This window comes from Felis catus, chromosome B4 (assembly GCF_018350175.1).
Source record: "Felis catus isolate Fca126 chromosome B4, F.catus_Fca126_mat1.0, whole genome shotgun sequence".
NCBI lineage: Eukaryota > Metazoa > Chordata > Mammalia > Carnivora > Felidae > Felis > Felis catus.
The window spans coordinates 64,843,162-64,859,521 of NC_058374.1; the positions used below are offsets into that span (position 1 = coordinate 64,843,162).

At 37.1% G+C, this 16,360-nt stretch overlaps 1 protein-coding gene across 15 annotated transcripts in view; it reads left to right on the forward strand.

Moving 5' to 3' along the window:
• Nucleotides 1-16,360, forward strand: part of FGD4 (FYVE, RhoGEF and PH domain containing 4) — a 245,031-nt gene that overhangs the window by 164,551 nt on the left and 64,120 nt on the right. For 13 of the 15 annotated variants that reach the window (XM_045061638.1, XM_023256914.2, XM_045061639.1 and 10 more), the window contains 3 exons: nucleotides 12,543-12,632; nucleotides 14,612-14,757; nucleotides 15,393-15,549. In XM_045061638.1, coding sequence (XP_044917573.1) covers nucleotides 12,543-12,632; nucleotides 14,612-14,757; nucleotides 15,393-15,549 — 393 coding nt within the window. Of the gene's footprint in view, nucleotides 1-12,542; nucleotides 12,633-13,825; nucleotides 13,925-14,611; nucleotides 14,758-15,392; nucleotides 15,550-16,360 lie in introns of those variants that run through there. The other 2 variants (XR_006600633.1, XM_019834803.3) reach the window with 2 other exon arrangements.

Below are 16,360 nucleotides of genomic sequence, written 5' to 3' on the forward strand. Positions count from 1 at the left end.
TAGCAGCATAAACTCAAAGAAGCAATGTATTTAAATTTAGTAATAGCTTTATCAAGAATATTACAGAAACATTTTAAGTTAATCATTCATTTCATGAAAAATGAAAGAAATTGTATAATAAAGTGAGGAATTAATGAAGATAGAGATTTGATAGAACTGATGGATAATTGATATTTATAGAAACATTTTTGTTTAAAAACTTAAATTTTCTTTCTAGTTTTTTTTTAATTACCATTTTACTTATATTTTAACATAATCTTTGAGAGTTTATAACCTTTGAACATACTCAAAAATTAAGAAGACAGGGGCACTTGGGAGGCTTAGTTGGTTGAGCATCCAACCCAACTCTTGATTTCTGCTCAGGTCATGATCCCAAGGTTGTGGGATCGAACCCCAAGTTGAACTCCATGCTGAGCGTGGAGCCTGCTTAAGATTCTCTCTCTCTCCCCCAGTCTCTGTCTCTCTCTGTCTGTTTCTCCCTTTCTCCCTCTGCCCCTCACAAAAGAAATTAAGATAATCATCTCTTAAGGAAAAGAATGACAGAGAATCAAATTCAGAAGTATTGCAAGTAGAATGTCAATGCTGTAATCCAAGTTAAGTCACTTTTCCTTTTTCTCCTTTAACTTCACTTAATTGTAACTCTTAACACTGTTGATTTTGCAGGATGTAATGTGAGGTATCAGAGTTTTCTGGCAGTTAAAACATAGTGTTTACCTTGGCTGTCACTTTCTTGTGGTGGGCTATAAGTCCTTTTTCTGTAAGGCTTTGAGTTTCTTTTTTTTCACTTTTTAAAAAAGTAAAGGTTGGGGGCGACAACTGTTGAGATACCTGAAGACAAATAGTAAGTTACTCTTAGCTATTTCTTCCCTTGCCAGCTCAGCTTTCATTCCAAGAATTTGAAAGACAGCAGAAGCAAAGGAATTATCCAGCTTCAGTAATCAGTCTTTGTTGTTGCTAGTATTACAGTGAAAGTTCTCACTGAAGTTGTTGGAGTTTTAAAACAATGTGTAGAATAACAGAAAAGGTGTCCCACTAACCATATGGATAGTCCATATGAGGATCGCTTTTCTTATTCACTTAGAACTGAATGGTGAATTTGGAAAGTTCTTTATTTTGTAGCGACTCCATTTAGTCTATTGGAAAGGTATAAGAAAGCGAGGTGAGAGAAAATGAACCTCAGAGAGCCTGTATCTGAAAAAAACACCTGTTCCATTTGCAAACTCATTGTGCCAGGCTTACTGTCCTAAGTGCCAGAAACACCTAGGATGTGAAGAGTACACGTCCTGCCTTCAAAGCCTTGGTCTACCCAGGGGAGAGAGATAAGAGAAAAATCACCGTGATATGGTGCAATAAACACATACTTCAAAAACACAGACGAGGAATGACCTGAGCCTGGGGAAGGGCTGATTGAGGGGCAGGCTCCTGAGAAGCAGTTGAATTTAGCTTGAAGAAAAGTAGGAGAGGTTGCTGGTTGGTTCAGAATAGATGGGAATGGGGTTAGGCAGGGAGGAGTGGCTCTATCTAGGCAGAGGCAGAGTATAGGAAACAAGCAGCGGCAAGTGGATAGATGTCATATTTGTGGGTACTCCTGGCCTCATAATACGAGGCCAGAGGGCCAAAGAATTGAGTGTGAGAATAGGATAGGCTTAAAAAGAAAACGTAAGCTAGGGACAAATTACAGGCGGTTTGTATGCCTAACCTGTATCTTTTCTCCCCTGAAAACAATGAACAATCCTCATAGGTAATAAAGAAAATGCAGCAAAGCATAGAGAATACAAATCACTCATAGTTCTACTACCCAGAGAGAGCTGCTTTGATATTTAACATTCCAACTTATTTTTTTCTGAGCTGATTTTTGGGAGAAAACAATTTCAGTAGCCTAATGTATGGTCATTCTGCATCCTGTTTTGTAGGATTAAACATAGGTGCTTTCCTGTGTTATTTCAAATTTTCCATAAGCCAACTACTGTGTGGCCTCAGAGGCATTTAATTAAAGCATGGAAGTGACATGATTATACATCTGTGGGTTTTAGAAAAAATGAGTCAGATAAAAGGAAAACAGATGGAGCGGAGTTTGCAAGCAACTACAATAATCCAGGTGTGAGAGGATGAGGTCCTGGACAGATGCAGCAGAAGGTTAGGACAAGGAAGAGAGGTTTCTAAGGACCTTCTGTTGGAGGTAGGGAATGAGTCATGTTCAACTCCTAGCTTGGGTGAAGTGTCTGTTGGTGTATCACCTACTGAACTACAAGAGAATAGAAGGAGTGGCATATTTGGAGGAAAAAAAAATAGGTTTAGACATACGGAAGTTGAAAGATGTGTGGATTGTCCTCATGAAGACGTCTAAGACAAAAATGGAAACTCTGGAGGCGCCTGGGTGGCTCAGTTGGTTAAGAGTCTGACTTTGGCTCAGGTCATGATCTCATGGTTCGTAACTTTGAGCCCCCCTTGTTTGGAATTTGCGCTCTCTCTCCCTCTCTCTCTGCTCCTCCCCCACTCAAATAAAACTCAAAAAAGGAATACTCTGGAGGTTTTATGGTGTATTGATTAAGGATAAAGACATTAGAATTAAAAGAGATGACTTCAAACCCAATCTTCGTCACATACCAGCTAGGTGACCTCAGACATGGTATTTTAACATAATTTGCTAGGCCTTGGTTTCCTAACATGTTAATAATTGAGGTGGAAGACAGGAAGGAAAGCAATTGTGTTTGGAATGATGGGAAGGAGTAGACTTGCTAATTAGGTTAGTTTTGTACTACTGAGTTTATGACACCTGCAGGACATCCATTTGCAGCTATTAATTAGCAAGTGGAAATGTGGGTCTGGAGCTCAGGAAAGAGGGTAAGAATGTAAGAGGATGTACATAAGGGTGTGATTAATACTGCCAAAATAGAATGTGCAGGAACAGGAAGAAGGGCAAAGACTGAGCCCTGGAGAGCACAAACAGAATCAAAAGGGGAACATAGCTGTGTGAGAGGAAAAAGAAAAGAGAACAATGTTATGAGAATCGCAGGGTTTGGGGGAGGGGGACATAGGATTATTGGTGAGCTTATGAGGATTGGACATCATAGCAAACTAGCTCAGAGAACCTGGGTAATCAAATTAAACAGACTACGTTTATATTGAACATAGACTATGTGCAAGGCACTGCAGAAAATAAAAGAGGAAACAGCTGAAACAGAGGATTGAGATAAATGATCATTACCTAAGATATCTTGAGGCAAGGGAAAAAGGGAACTCAAAGATTAAATCAAGATTCAGCGCAAGGCTAAGAGGATGAATTCCCCGTTAGTGTAAATTGAGAAGTCAGGGAGTCTGGAACTCAGTGAGAGAGGTACAGCCTCAAGGGGTGGGGCTTGGAGCTTGAGGACAGTGGAGAAAGCTCTTGTGGTGACTTGTGACTAAGATTCTGAGGGCCAGGGTCAAGGGTAGTGGGCACAATCAGCAGTCTCCCCAGCGTTGCTGAGTGACCTGGAACTCAAGAAAGAGAAGATGGAACTGGCAGTGGGAGGGAGCCGCGGTCCGCGAGTCAGCAGTGCCAAGAGAACGAGAAGATAACAGTCAGTGGTGGGGCTTAACAGAATGTTGACATGAACCAGGAGGTTTGGGAAAGTGAGGTGCGTGGAGGTCAGGATGCATATTAACGATGCTGTTTGGCATGGGTGTGAGAGAAATGGCAAGGTCAGATCTTAAAAACACAGCAGTCATCATATGTGGCTTAAAAATAAAATAAAAATAAAAAGAGCAATATACAATAACCAGTCAAGAAGACAGGCTCAAGGACCAGAGTCTCTAGGTTTGCAGCCCAGGTTAGCCACTTACAGTTGTAGGACCTCGAGCAGGTCACTTAACGCTCTCTGTAGCTTAGTTTTCTTCATCTGCAACATGGAAATAATAACCTACCTCACAAGGTTATTACAAGGCATATAGATCATCAAATCATTGTAGAGGATTTAGAACAGTGCCTTAAAACGTAATGTGAGCTATATATATGTTAAGTAAGCATAAAAGTAAAATCCTGTTTCCTCATTTGTAATTCAAGGGAAACAGACACATGACCTGAAATGTCCCTTAATAGATCCAGAGTTTAGTATATCCTGCCAAGTGAGTGTCCCAGCACCTACCAGTTTGTTTTAAAGTGAGATGCTCCTTTGTGGGAGGCACAGAGGGCATTTTGGCTGACTCTTCCTTTTTAACACAGGTTTCTTATATTTTGTTTGTTTCTATCCTCTGAGGCCCATAGGTTATTAGCACATAATGCACTCATTTATATGCATAAGGTTTTAACTCCAGGGAATTATCATCAGAAATATTTATAAGTGACCTAATTACTTTGATGCTCTGCCTAGATTTGAGATAGGTTAATTCAGTTATTGATTGTGAGCATATATTCTTCCTGATGCATGATCTTTAATTTCTGCAAAAGGCAAAAGACAATTTAATGTATACTAAATTGGATATAAGAAGAACAGAGTTCTCTCTTTGCTACCACTTACTTCCTTTCTGATCTTGTGCAAGTAACTAAATTGTCCTTCTCAGTGTGAGCTCTATTTTGCCCTTTTCCCACCCTATCTCAAAAAGATAGAATGTAAACCTTCAGATTAAACTCTCAGTCACCTGTTCTCCTGTTTAGAATTGAATAAATAGAATAGAGGACATCGGATTGGAAAAACATTGTCGCTGGGTCAAAAGTAGGTTTGGGGGTGCCTGGCTGGCTCAGGCAGTAGAGCGTGTGACTTTGGATCTTGGGGTTGTGAGTTCCAGTTCCACATTAGGTATAGGGATTACTTAAAAATAAAATCTTAAAAAAAAAAAAGAAAGAGAAAGAAAGAAAGAAAGAAAGAAAGAAAGAAAGAAAGAAAGAAAGAAAGAAAGAAAGAAAGAAAGAAAGAAAGAAAGAAAGAAAGAAAGAAAGAAAGAAAGAAAGAAAGAAAGAAAGAAAGAAAGAAAGAAAGAAAGAAAGAAAGAAAGAAAGAAAGAAAGAAAGAAAGAAAGAAAGAAAGAAAGAAAGAAAGAAAGAAAGAAAGAAAGAAAGAAAGAAAGAAAGAAAGAAAGAAAGAAAGAAAGAAAGAAAGAAAGAAAGAAAGAAAGAAAGAAAGAAAGAAAGAAAGAAAAGAAAGAAAGAAAGAAAGAAAGAAAGAAAGAAAGAAAGAAAGAAAGAAAGAAAGAAAGAAAGAAAGAAAGAAAGAAAGAAAGAAAGAAAGAAAGAAAGAAAGAAAGAAAGAAAGAAAGAAAGAAAGAAAGAAAGAAAGAAAGAAAGAAAGAAAGAAAGAAAGAAAGAAAGAAAGAAAGAAAGAAAGAAAGAAAGAAAGAAAGAAAGAAAGAAAGAAAGAAAGAAAGAAAGAAAGAAAGAAAGAAAGAAAGAAAGAAAGAAAAAGAAAGAAAGAAAGAAAGAAAGAAAGAAAGAAAGAAAGAAAGAAAGAAAGAAAAGAAAGAAAGAAAGAAAGAAAGAAAGAAAGAAAGAAAGAAAGAAAGAAAGAAAGAAAGAAAGAAAGAAAGAAAGAAAGAAAGAAAGAAAGAAAGAAAGAAAGAAAGAAAGAAAGAAAGAAAGAAAGAAAGAAAGAAAGAAAGAAAGAAAGAAAGAAAGAAAGAAAGAAAGAAAGCAGGCAGGCAGGCTTGGACTTTGCTCCCAAAGCTTCCTGAAGGATCATGCTAAGGTAATAGACTATTTATTCTTGTGATATTCTATAATGAAGCCCTGGCAAAGGAATAATGTGCATGGGTCGTAGTGGGTATTCTTTTTCCTGTAATGTGAACCTGGTGATAAATTACTTGCTGATTACAAATCTTCCCTGAGAACATATGGCCTTCATTATGGCATTATTACATGATCTTCATTGAACACAAAAATCTGTGTTTTATTCCCTTACCTTTCCATTTTCTTGTCCTGCAAATCCCCAGGGAGTTCTCTTCCTTACGAGGCTGTGACAAAGCAAGAACTTTATTTTACAGACCTAGATTTGAATCCTGGCTGAGTCACTTACTTAGCTATATGATTTGGGGCAGGTTACCCATCCTCATTAAGACACTACTTCCTCATCTATAAAGTGAAAGGATTAATGATGCCTGCTTCCCAGGAGTATTATGAGGATTCCATTAGCTAATTCATGTGAAACACATGCTAGTGCTTAGCACACAGTAAGTACTCAATAAATAGGGCTGTCACTATCACTCACTTGTGATACCTTCCCTTGATTTCCCTGTTCCTTAGTATTAATAAGAAAGGATCTATAGAACTCTATAGAATTATGGATTATTGGAATGAAGGTGTCTGACACAAGTTAGAGATTTTAAGATGCTTTTTGAGATGATAGGACAGTTATGTAACATTCAAATATTGTGATCTAATTTTAAATTATCACCTGGAGCCACATGGAAGACATTAAAAATGACATATCAAAATTTTCATACAGCTCATGAATTGTGGTAGAGAATCAAGTGTTAATTTCCTAAGTTGACTCATCTTGTTATGAAAGAATGGACTTCAGGGAAAGCAGAAACATGCGTATTCATATAAAGCTACATCTTCCATCTGCAGGGTAGAATTTAATTAATTGGTAGCAAATATGGGTAGAAACTCCCAGGACCAAGAAACCCAATAACTTATATTACTTTAAATATAACCTGTAATGAATATATGAAAAAAACTATAAGAACTTTTAGTAGTTTTGATTCCATGTTTTTAGAAAAAAAATTCTTCCTGATTAAAATGAAATCATGAGAACATGTACTGAAAAGTTAAAAAGCATAGTTGAAGAGTAATAAAGCATGATGTCAGTACCTGGTTCATTTTTATGTAATTGAAGCTTTTGCCCTTAAAGCATCTTGTAGGAAACTCTAATTGTTTATTAACCTTTATGAAGTTCTTTCCAAAATGTCTGCTCCCCTGCTTGGTGGTTCTGAGACATGTGGCAGTGCGTATGGTACTAAGATTTTGAAGAATGAATCTCTGGCTCCACATGAGCGTTTTCTGCCTATCCAATAAACGAAGTCTGTGAGCTGCCGTGGGGGCTCTTTGTCTGGGGCTCCTGCCATATGGAAGAGTCGTGCCAAAAGGTCTGAAAAGAGCCGTAGGAGCTGGTGACATCTGTAAATGAGGAGGCAGAACTGACAGTGTAGCACATTCATGAGCCAGCAGGCACACTGACTAATGACCAGGCTGAATCTAGCCTAGTGAGAATGGAGCAGCTCTCTACTGGAAGGTCACTGGGGGTGTGAAGGTGCACAGTCCTAACCTAGGAAGTGCATTAAGCAAGCGCAAGAAGCAGAGAAAAGTAAATTGTGTAATCTCTTACTGTAAGAAGTGTGTATTTTATCTTTTCAGTTTCAGTAGTTCAGATGTACTCTATTGCATCTTTACTTGAGGCAATATTCTGAGAATCAGCTTTCAACATAGGAACGTAGTGTCATTTACAACTGAAAAAAAATCTTTATATTATAGAGGAATATCAAAGGTAAGATGCTTTTGTAATAGCATATGTTGATTGTTTTTAAAGAGTCAAGCCTGTGTATTAGGTTCCAGTAGAGCCAAATAGGATTATTTATTAAATCAATATTGTGTAGCCATTACTATTTTCCAAAGAATCACAAGAATATATGACTTAGTGAAGTGCTAAGCACAAAAGTAGCAGTTACATAGTTTTGAAGTGGCAAATAATAAGAAACAACATTAACTTTATCTATTTAACTTTTTATTTAAAAAAAATACCAGCCTACATTTCTAATGTACCAGCAATTTTAAAACAACTTTGTCTGTTATTTAAGCATAAGTCTTGGGGCACCTAGGTGGCTCAGTCAGTGAAGCATCCAACTTTTTGGCTCAGGTCATGATCTCATGGTTTGTGAGCTCGAGCCCCGCATCGGGCTGTGTGCTGATAGCATAGATCCTGCTTGGGATTCGGTCTCTCCCTCGCTCTCTCTCTGCCCCTTCTCCCCCCACTCAAAAATAAATAAACAAACCTTAAAAAAAAAAAAACTATCTCCTAGAGTAATAGAGCCCCTGGCATGCAGATAGATTCTGTATTTCTCCTTAAATGTAATTCATAGATGAGTTTCAGTAACTAATTTTTTTAAAGTTAGAAGCCATCATATCATTATATCAAATATGACTGAATCTTCAATACCTGATGATTATTTTTTGTTAATTTTTTTTATGTTTTTATTTATTTTTTGAAGGAGAGACAGAGTGTGAGCGGGGGAGGAGCAAAGAGAGAGGGAGACATAGAATTTGAAGCAGGCTCCAGGCTCTAAGCTGTCAACACAGAGCCTGACGCGGGGCTTGAACTCACGAACTGCGAGCTCATGACCTGAGCTGAAGTCGGACACTTAACCAACTGAGCCACCCAGGCGCCCCGTTTACCTGATGATCATTACTAAAATGCTGAAAAGCCTGCCATAAATAGAGTTTATATTAGAGAAAGATTATATCCATTAAAATGCAGAGTAGGTACCACATTTCATTTTTAAGTGGATAGCTTGTATTTTGTTAGTCAAAAGAAAATTGGGAAGGGAAAACCCTTGCAGGCACTTTTTATAGTCTTGTTGTTTGTTGCAGAGAAGAGTTCGAGCAAGAGCCAAAGGTTTACTGACCAGTGACTTAAAAGCCCAGGCTCTCTTAGATGATTGGGATCTGATTCAGTTACCTTTCAACCGTGTGACTTGGAGCAAGTCACCTGGCCTTTCCAAGCCTTGACATTTTATTTTGTTGTATGTGTGTGCTGCCAATAAAACAGGAATAATGTACCTATTTTATAGAATTACTGTAAAGATTAGTCAATTTATATAAAATAATTGTAACAGCATCTGGTGCATAACAAGCAGTCAGTGAATAATCGTTAGCTGTTCTTATGGCAACATTGTTGTTTGGGTCCATGATTTCCTCACCTCTACCACAAAAATCCTTAGTAACTTTTCACAAACCTGTGTGCAAGTGATTAAACCGAATGTCAGCGAGTTTACTTTTGCTTAACTTTGTGTTGGTTTTGGCAAGGTCAGGGACCTAACGTTAGAAGACCATCTGTGTGGAAGGACACAGCTTTTGCTAATAACTGCTGGTCTCTCCCTTGGATTTTGCAAAATATGACCAGGATACCCACAATTTGCCACATTCAGCTAAAGTGTGATTTAGAGTCAGCAAAAGATCATTTATTATAAGCTTCTGATTTAAGATCCTGTAGGATGTGGAAGACCTCAGGAGTGACTTCATTGCATGGCAATGATAGACAGTTTGACTTGTTGGTTAATGAATTCTCTGACTCATAAAGGATGTATTATTTTATCATGGCACAGACTTTCCTGGATGGTTTTCCTTAAAGGTATTTGTCAAAACCAGAATCAGAACATATGAAAGTGAGTGAGTCACAAAGACACAGTACCACTATTAGAATAAAACAAAGGTCTTGGAAAGAGCAAGTCACTAATACTAATGACATCATGGATGTATCTCAAATGCATTTTGAGAAGTGGAAGAAGCAAGACTCAAAAGGCACATACTATGTGATTCCATTTATACAACCTTCTGGAAAAGGACAGATCTAATTATTAACAGGAGCAGGTAATAGGAGAGGGGTGGGACCGACTATAGAGACTTAAGTTTTGGTGGAAATGTTCTTTATCTTCATTGTGGTAGTGAAATGATTATATAAAGGGTGAACCTTACTACTGTAAGTCATATATCAATAAATCTGGCTTACAAAAACACAAATGCCTTATAGTATTGATGCAGGTCAGTATTTCTTTTGAGTATGTCGAATATACATTTATCTTCCTCTGAAATTTTGATATATTTCTTATATATTCACTACATATTTGTGTTCTCTTATAGGTTTGGAAGTCACATTTTCAGCTCATTATTTTCTCCTCTATAAGTAGTAATTGTTTAAAAATTACTTGAGACTTTTTCAGTTGTGCAGAATATACCCCATGTTTCATCGTATTTCAGTTTTCCATATTAATGAGGATGCTTCTAACACAAATAACACCAGTAACGCTCAACCTGGCTTAAATAATAAGGAAGTTTATTAACTTCATCTCTGTGGTTATGGGGTGGCTGCCCGTAGCACTCAAGTCTACAGGTACCCTTATTTACATGGAGCATGGAAGAGAAATTTCTTTTTCTATGGCTCTTCCTTAAGAGTAGAAAGTCCTAGTGCATATTCCCTCATGTCTCATTGGTTCTTGAACCAATCACTGTATATTCTTGATTATTACACCAGTTCGGGCCCACCTTTTGATCTGGGGAATGAGGATAGTTTCTCCAAAGGGAAGGCCACCTAGTAGTAAGGTAGATATACTAACCAAATCTGGATATCATTAAGAAATAGAGGGAAAGGATGTCAAACAGACAGACAACAATGCTAGTACTTTACCCTGAATTGATTGTTTAACCAAAACCTTGGCTAGCTGCGGGATTTAATGACAATATAGTTTTTATTTCGGTATTTTTGAGACCACAAATTATTTTAACAGTATTATGTTACTTTACCTAAAGCCTTCACATAAAAATACTTCATTTCAGTGCTACTGTAATAAGCAACATGGTAACCTCATATGTTGAACACGATGAAGCATGCTATACAGTATAATAGCATTTTATACACAGTTTTAAATGTAGCCTTTACACAAACTAGGCACTGGTTTGAAATATGTTCTGTTCTCCTTTGGTGCAGAGTTATTACTAAACCTTTACTATTCTTCGTACTTGCCTACAATGAAAAGGGTACTTCAGCAAAGTAGCTAGGTAGAAATTTCTCAACAAAAAGATGTATAAAATAGAAAATGAGTTCTAATAGGACCAAGTTCAAGAGCTCTGGGTAGTTGAAGAAGGCTCCATGGACAAGGAATAAAAATTCAGCAGCCCATCCCCCCCAAAAAAGTATGTCTTCAATACTGAGAGAGATAAAGCAAGAATATATGCCATGCAGAGAGGATGGAAAGAAAAAAGGTTTGGGAATGACCATGGACACATTTGGATAATGGTGGGTTAGATTCATGTGTTTGGAGGGAAGGGTGCCTGCAAAGATACAATGGGAAAGAAGTCTGAGACAATGAGTAGAGATGAGATTTGAACAGCCCTGAATTATACATAGTCTGGCTGTTATCCCACTGGTGAAAGGAGGACTGTTGGGGCACCTGGGTGACTCATTCGGTTAAGTGTCCGACTTTGGCTTAGGTCATGATCTCATGTCTCGTGGGTTTGAGCCCCATATCAGGCTCTGTGCTGACAGCTCAGAGCCTGGAGCCTGCTTCAGATTCTGTGTCTTCCTCTCTCTGGCCCTCCCCACTCACACACGTGTGCTCTCTCCTCCCTCTCAAAAATAAATAAACATTTAAAAAATTTTAAAAAAAGAAAGGAGGGCTGTTAAACGTTTTCTTTCTATGGAAAGTAGAATGATCTTGGCAAAGCAGAGTTGGAAAGATTGCTTATACAACTGCATACAAGGTGTGTTAGAGCCAAAAAGTAGTAGAATCACATCAAAATGGGAGTTCTTGATTAACCTGGGTTTGAGATACTGTATGAGCAAAACCAGGCGGCAGTGATGACAATTAAAGGGATGGTTGCTAAAGACATAGTATGAGTAGACATTCGTAGCCAGCTGGATTTTATGGCAGGGAGCTACATTTACAGTGATTCAGGGTACCAAAGGCAGATGACTGGAAAAGGATGGAACCATTGCCAGGCTGGTAAAGTTCCAGTGGGGTGGAGTTGGGAGGTGATAGGATAGAGGCTTTCCTGAAAAAATGAGTTTGGTCTTACATTGACAGCATGTCAGAGTGGTAATAAATGTCCAACAATAGGAATGTGTGATTGCTACTCATTCATTTATTCAGCAATATTTATCAAACGCCAGTATTTTATTGAAGCACTGTATTAGACAGGAGGGTTACCAAGTTACCGAGAAAAAAAGTGTTCCCATTCTCACAGAACTAGCAAAGCTCTACTAATACATTTAGGGGCCAAGTAAACATACACTGAGGAAATAATAAAATATTTGTTTTTAATTTAATATAACATGGGTAGAGAGAGGAGGAGGGCATAGATGAAACAATATTAACAATGAGTTGATAGTTACTGAATCTCATTGATAGATATTTGCTGGTTCATTTTACTCTTTACTCATATAGGATTGAAATTTTTCCTAATGTCTTTTTAAAAAGGCAAAAAGTTAGATGCATAGAACTAATAATTAGACAAATTATCTGAAAGAGTGTTGAAATCATTTCTGAAGAGTAGCCTGAGAGAGAAAGGGAGAAAATGAGCCAAATTTAGTGTCTGAGAAACATAAAAGGTGTTTCAAGGGCAAAATAGATGATACTGTTGATTTTGACAGAAGCTAAAGAAGTCGTTATAGGTTAAATCTAGCAGAATGCTTATTTTTAATTTTGTTCATTTCTGGTTGGGTGGTCCTTCATGGCTGAAAGGAATTGGGTAGCTGAGAAGCTTGAGAAAACTGTTTTGACCATTTGATAAGGTGTTTATTACTTGAAAAGTCTTGTCTAAGTTTTATTTCCTAATATGTGAATATCTATTCTATTTTTAGGAAACTAATGAACAAAAACTTCACAAAATAGCCAACGAACTTTTGCTTACAGAAAGAGCTTATGTCAACCGACTTGACCTCTTAGATAAGGTAATATTTTCCCATTCAGGATTATTTTATTTTTTGGCATTATATTTCATTTTTAGTAAAGGGGCTTTAGAAACTACTGGATGGGCATAACTGTTTTTTGCCAGTGAAAGCTTTTTCTTCAAGGAAATCTTTAGGATTTTTAGCTTTGTCAGTAAATGCACTAGACATAAAGGTTTTTCAGTTCATAAAAAGCAGATTCAAGGACTCTCTGTATGAGTCACAAAATGCCTTTATCTTTCATCCCTAAACACTAGTCTGTTTCGTGACCATTTATTATGATCCTAGAGCCATGTTCCCATTATAATCTAAATAAGAGATTGGTGATTCTAATGCCTGCATGAATATGTCATTGATTCTGTTTGTCTCATGTGCTGTTCAGACCCATGTGAGTCATCTGAATTGATGGAGTAATAGGGCCAGAAGGCATTTTGAGCGTTCACTTGTTCAAGCTTGTAGGAGACATCTAATATAGTGCCTGGCATAAAGTTGCACAGTCAATATTTGTTAGAAATGGCATTCAGAGTACTTTATCACATTTTGTACTTTCGTCATGTTGGGGCCTTGAGTATCATTTTAAATACACATTACAAAGAATCGCTTAAAAATGATTAAGGCTTCTTAATATTGTTTTAGTGATAAAAGAACAAGATAACTGGTAAATTGCTCATATAGACCCCTCTTATTAGAAGAGAAAGTTGCCATGTTTGAGTACTAACTGTAAGAAGAATTATCTCACTTCTGCCATTGGAAAACTGGAACTTCATGGGAACAGGCCATCCTGGGTATGCCTCCTTATCATTGGTTCCTAGAGTGGACTATGGCCCTGTCAGATGAGCCTTAAGGGGCCACATTAAGGCTTCTGTCCTTTGAAATAATGAGTTTGTGTCTTAAACACTCACTTTCCAAAGAATTTCACTGTAAGTCAGTCAATTCATGTGTTTATATGTTTGAAACAATTTCCCCTCAGGGGAATACAGACCAGAAACGTTAAGTATTCCTATTGTGGAGACATATCTTTTCCTCTTACAAGTTTTGTGTTTTTTTTGTCTTCGTTCTTTTTTGTTATTTTAGCCATATTAGCTTGTCAGCTACTGTTGCTGACCTTTTTAGAATTTTAGAGTCTTAATTACTTAAAATATCTTATCTGTTGGAGTCTCTAAGGACATGATTTTGTGTTCTTTTTGCCTCCCAAGAAAATGCAGTGGAGGTGAATTTAGAAAATTAACAACCATCTGGACATTTGAAGGAACAGACTTCCTTCTGCCTACATTTAACAGAATGGCAATTAAGAGGTATAGTAGCCATAGTGGAGAATAGCTAAGAGTGCAGTTTTTTAAAAAGTGTCTTTAAGATACCATTGTTATGTACAGGAGAAAATCTTTGTACCCTTTTATAAGTGTTTAAGTTATCTTGCATTATTACTTACTAAAAAGCAAGTAGACATCTGTGAACTGAAATATTCTTTTATTCATCCACTGGCCAGATATTAAGCACTTGTTCTTCTGTGGGAACTAAATTATGATGGCCTCCCTTCCCAAGGGGGCAGACAGTTTTAATAGGGAAAGTGAGATTTAGGCCCACAAATTACAATAAAGGGCAATACTGTCAAAGTCATTCAAAACATAAAGAAGAGTGAAAAATACCACCAAAAATTATTAATTTAGATAAAATTTTCCTTCCATGTCTAACTCTACTTATAGATAGAAGTAAATCCTTTTACCTCAATTGGAAATTTTCTGGCGTAGAAGAGGTTAATATCTCCAAAACGGAGGGAGAGCCTAAGTTAGAATCAACTTTTCTAATTCTAACTCCTGGTTCTTCTCAATCAAAGCATATACTCATCCATTTCAAAAATGATTGATTTCTTGATTCATGAACTTTTTCATTCAATAAGTTACTAAGAGCCCACTATGCCTAGCCCAGTGGTAGGTGGTTAACCAGTAAATTTGAAGTAACGTTTGCTTTATTCTCTTATTCAGGTATTTTACTGCAAATTATTGGAAGAAGCAAATCGAGGCTCATTTTCAGCAGAGATGGTGAATAAAATCTTTTCTAATATTTCATCAATAAATGTCTTCCATAGTAAATTCCTATTGCCAGAGCTGGAAAAACGAATGCAAGAATGGTAAGAGGAATAGATGGCCAACGATTTGTCTAAGGCAGTCATATTAGATGCTGTGTTATTTGCTTATAAATGGAAACAACAATGCTACACAGAGCTATAGCCAAACATCTGTGTTAAATTTGTATGGTAAAGAAATTGTGGTACATTTTTAGCTTTGGTTTAAAAGGATTTCATCTCTGCTCTCTAAACTATCTTTTGATTAGTGGAGACAAAATTCCAGGGTAATCTGGAGCTTTAAAAACTCCATAGTTTTTCATTCCTAAAGTCCCTTTAAAAAGGTCCTGCTTCAGGGACGCCTGGGTGGCTCAGTCGGTTAAGCGTCCAACTTTGGCTCAGGTCATGATCTCACAGTTCGTGAGTTCAAGCCCCACATTGGGCTCTGTGCTGACAGCTCAGAGCGTGGAGCCCCCTTCAGATTCTGTCTCCATCTTTCTCTCCTCCTCCCCCACTCGTGCTCTTTCTCTCAAAAATAAACTTAAAAAAAAAAGGCGCTGCTTTATTCTCTACCAATCTCATAGCAAGGTGGATCTGATCAAGCAAAGAATGTGTATACACAGTGATCACTTCATTTGAAGTCCTATTAATTCACTTACTCTATAAGAAATCTTAATGACTTGTTTCTGTATTTTATACAGGGAAACTACCCCTAGAATTGGTGACATCCTTCAGAAATTGGCACCATTCCTTAAGATGTATGGAGAATATGTGAAAGGATTTGATAATGCAATGGAATTGGTTAAAAACATGACAGAGCGTATCCCCCAGTTCAAATCAGTAGTTGAAGAAATTCAGGTAATTGGACTCTTGTTCAAGGCTATGAATTATTTTCCTATACAAATCATAAGGTCTTCTAGATCTAAAGTTTAGATTGAGACATCTGTCTGAGACCACCAAATTCCATGTTATTCTGAATGATGTAAAAATCATCTATGCAGAATTAATGTATTTATCGAGCACATGCCATGCGCTGAGCAGTAAATTCTCCATTTGCTTTTGAGACCAGGAGAGTGTAGCTTTTATAAAGATTCACATGGATTTACAAAGTGATTTCCCATTCGGGTCTGTGACTCTCTTGCTTGCTTTCAGAGGTTGAGATGATGCAATGAATATAAAAAATGATTGCCATAAACCTGACATTTTGCAGACATTATTATTCTGTGTGTGTGTGTGTGTGTGTGTGTGTGTGTGTGTGTGTGTGACTTTACATATGTGTCCTGACTTTTTTTCAGTTGTGCCAAACCTGGATAACATATTTTAGATAACTCCATAGTGATTTCTACTTGATTCTCTAGTCAAAGGTGTTAATAACTTGATAGTTTAAATGTTGAAAAGGAATTCTTGAGATCACATAAGGTCCTTGGGGTGAGGATTCTGCTGCTCTTTCTCTGCTTTCTTTTGTGCTATACAAATATTTTTATTTACCATTTTAATTCCTCTAAATTTTAAATGTTTTTTTCCTACTGTTTGTTGGAGGAATTATAATATGCATCTTAATTTACCACAATCTACTTCAGGTTAATGCTAATATTAATTCTCATAAAATACAGGCATTTTGCTCCATCGTAGCTCAGTTCCTCCATGCTCCATGCTTTTAGTATCATAT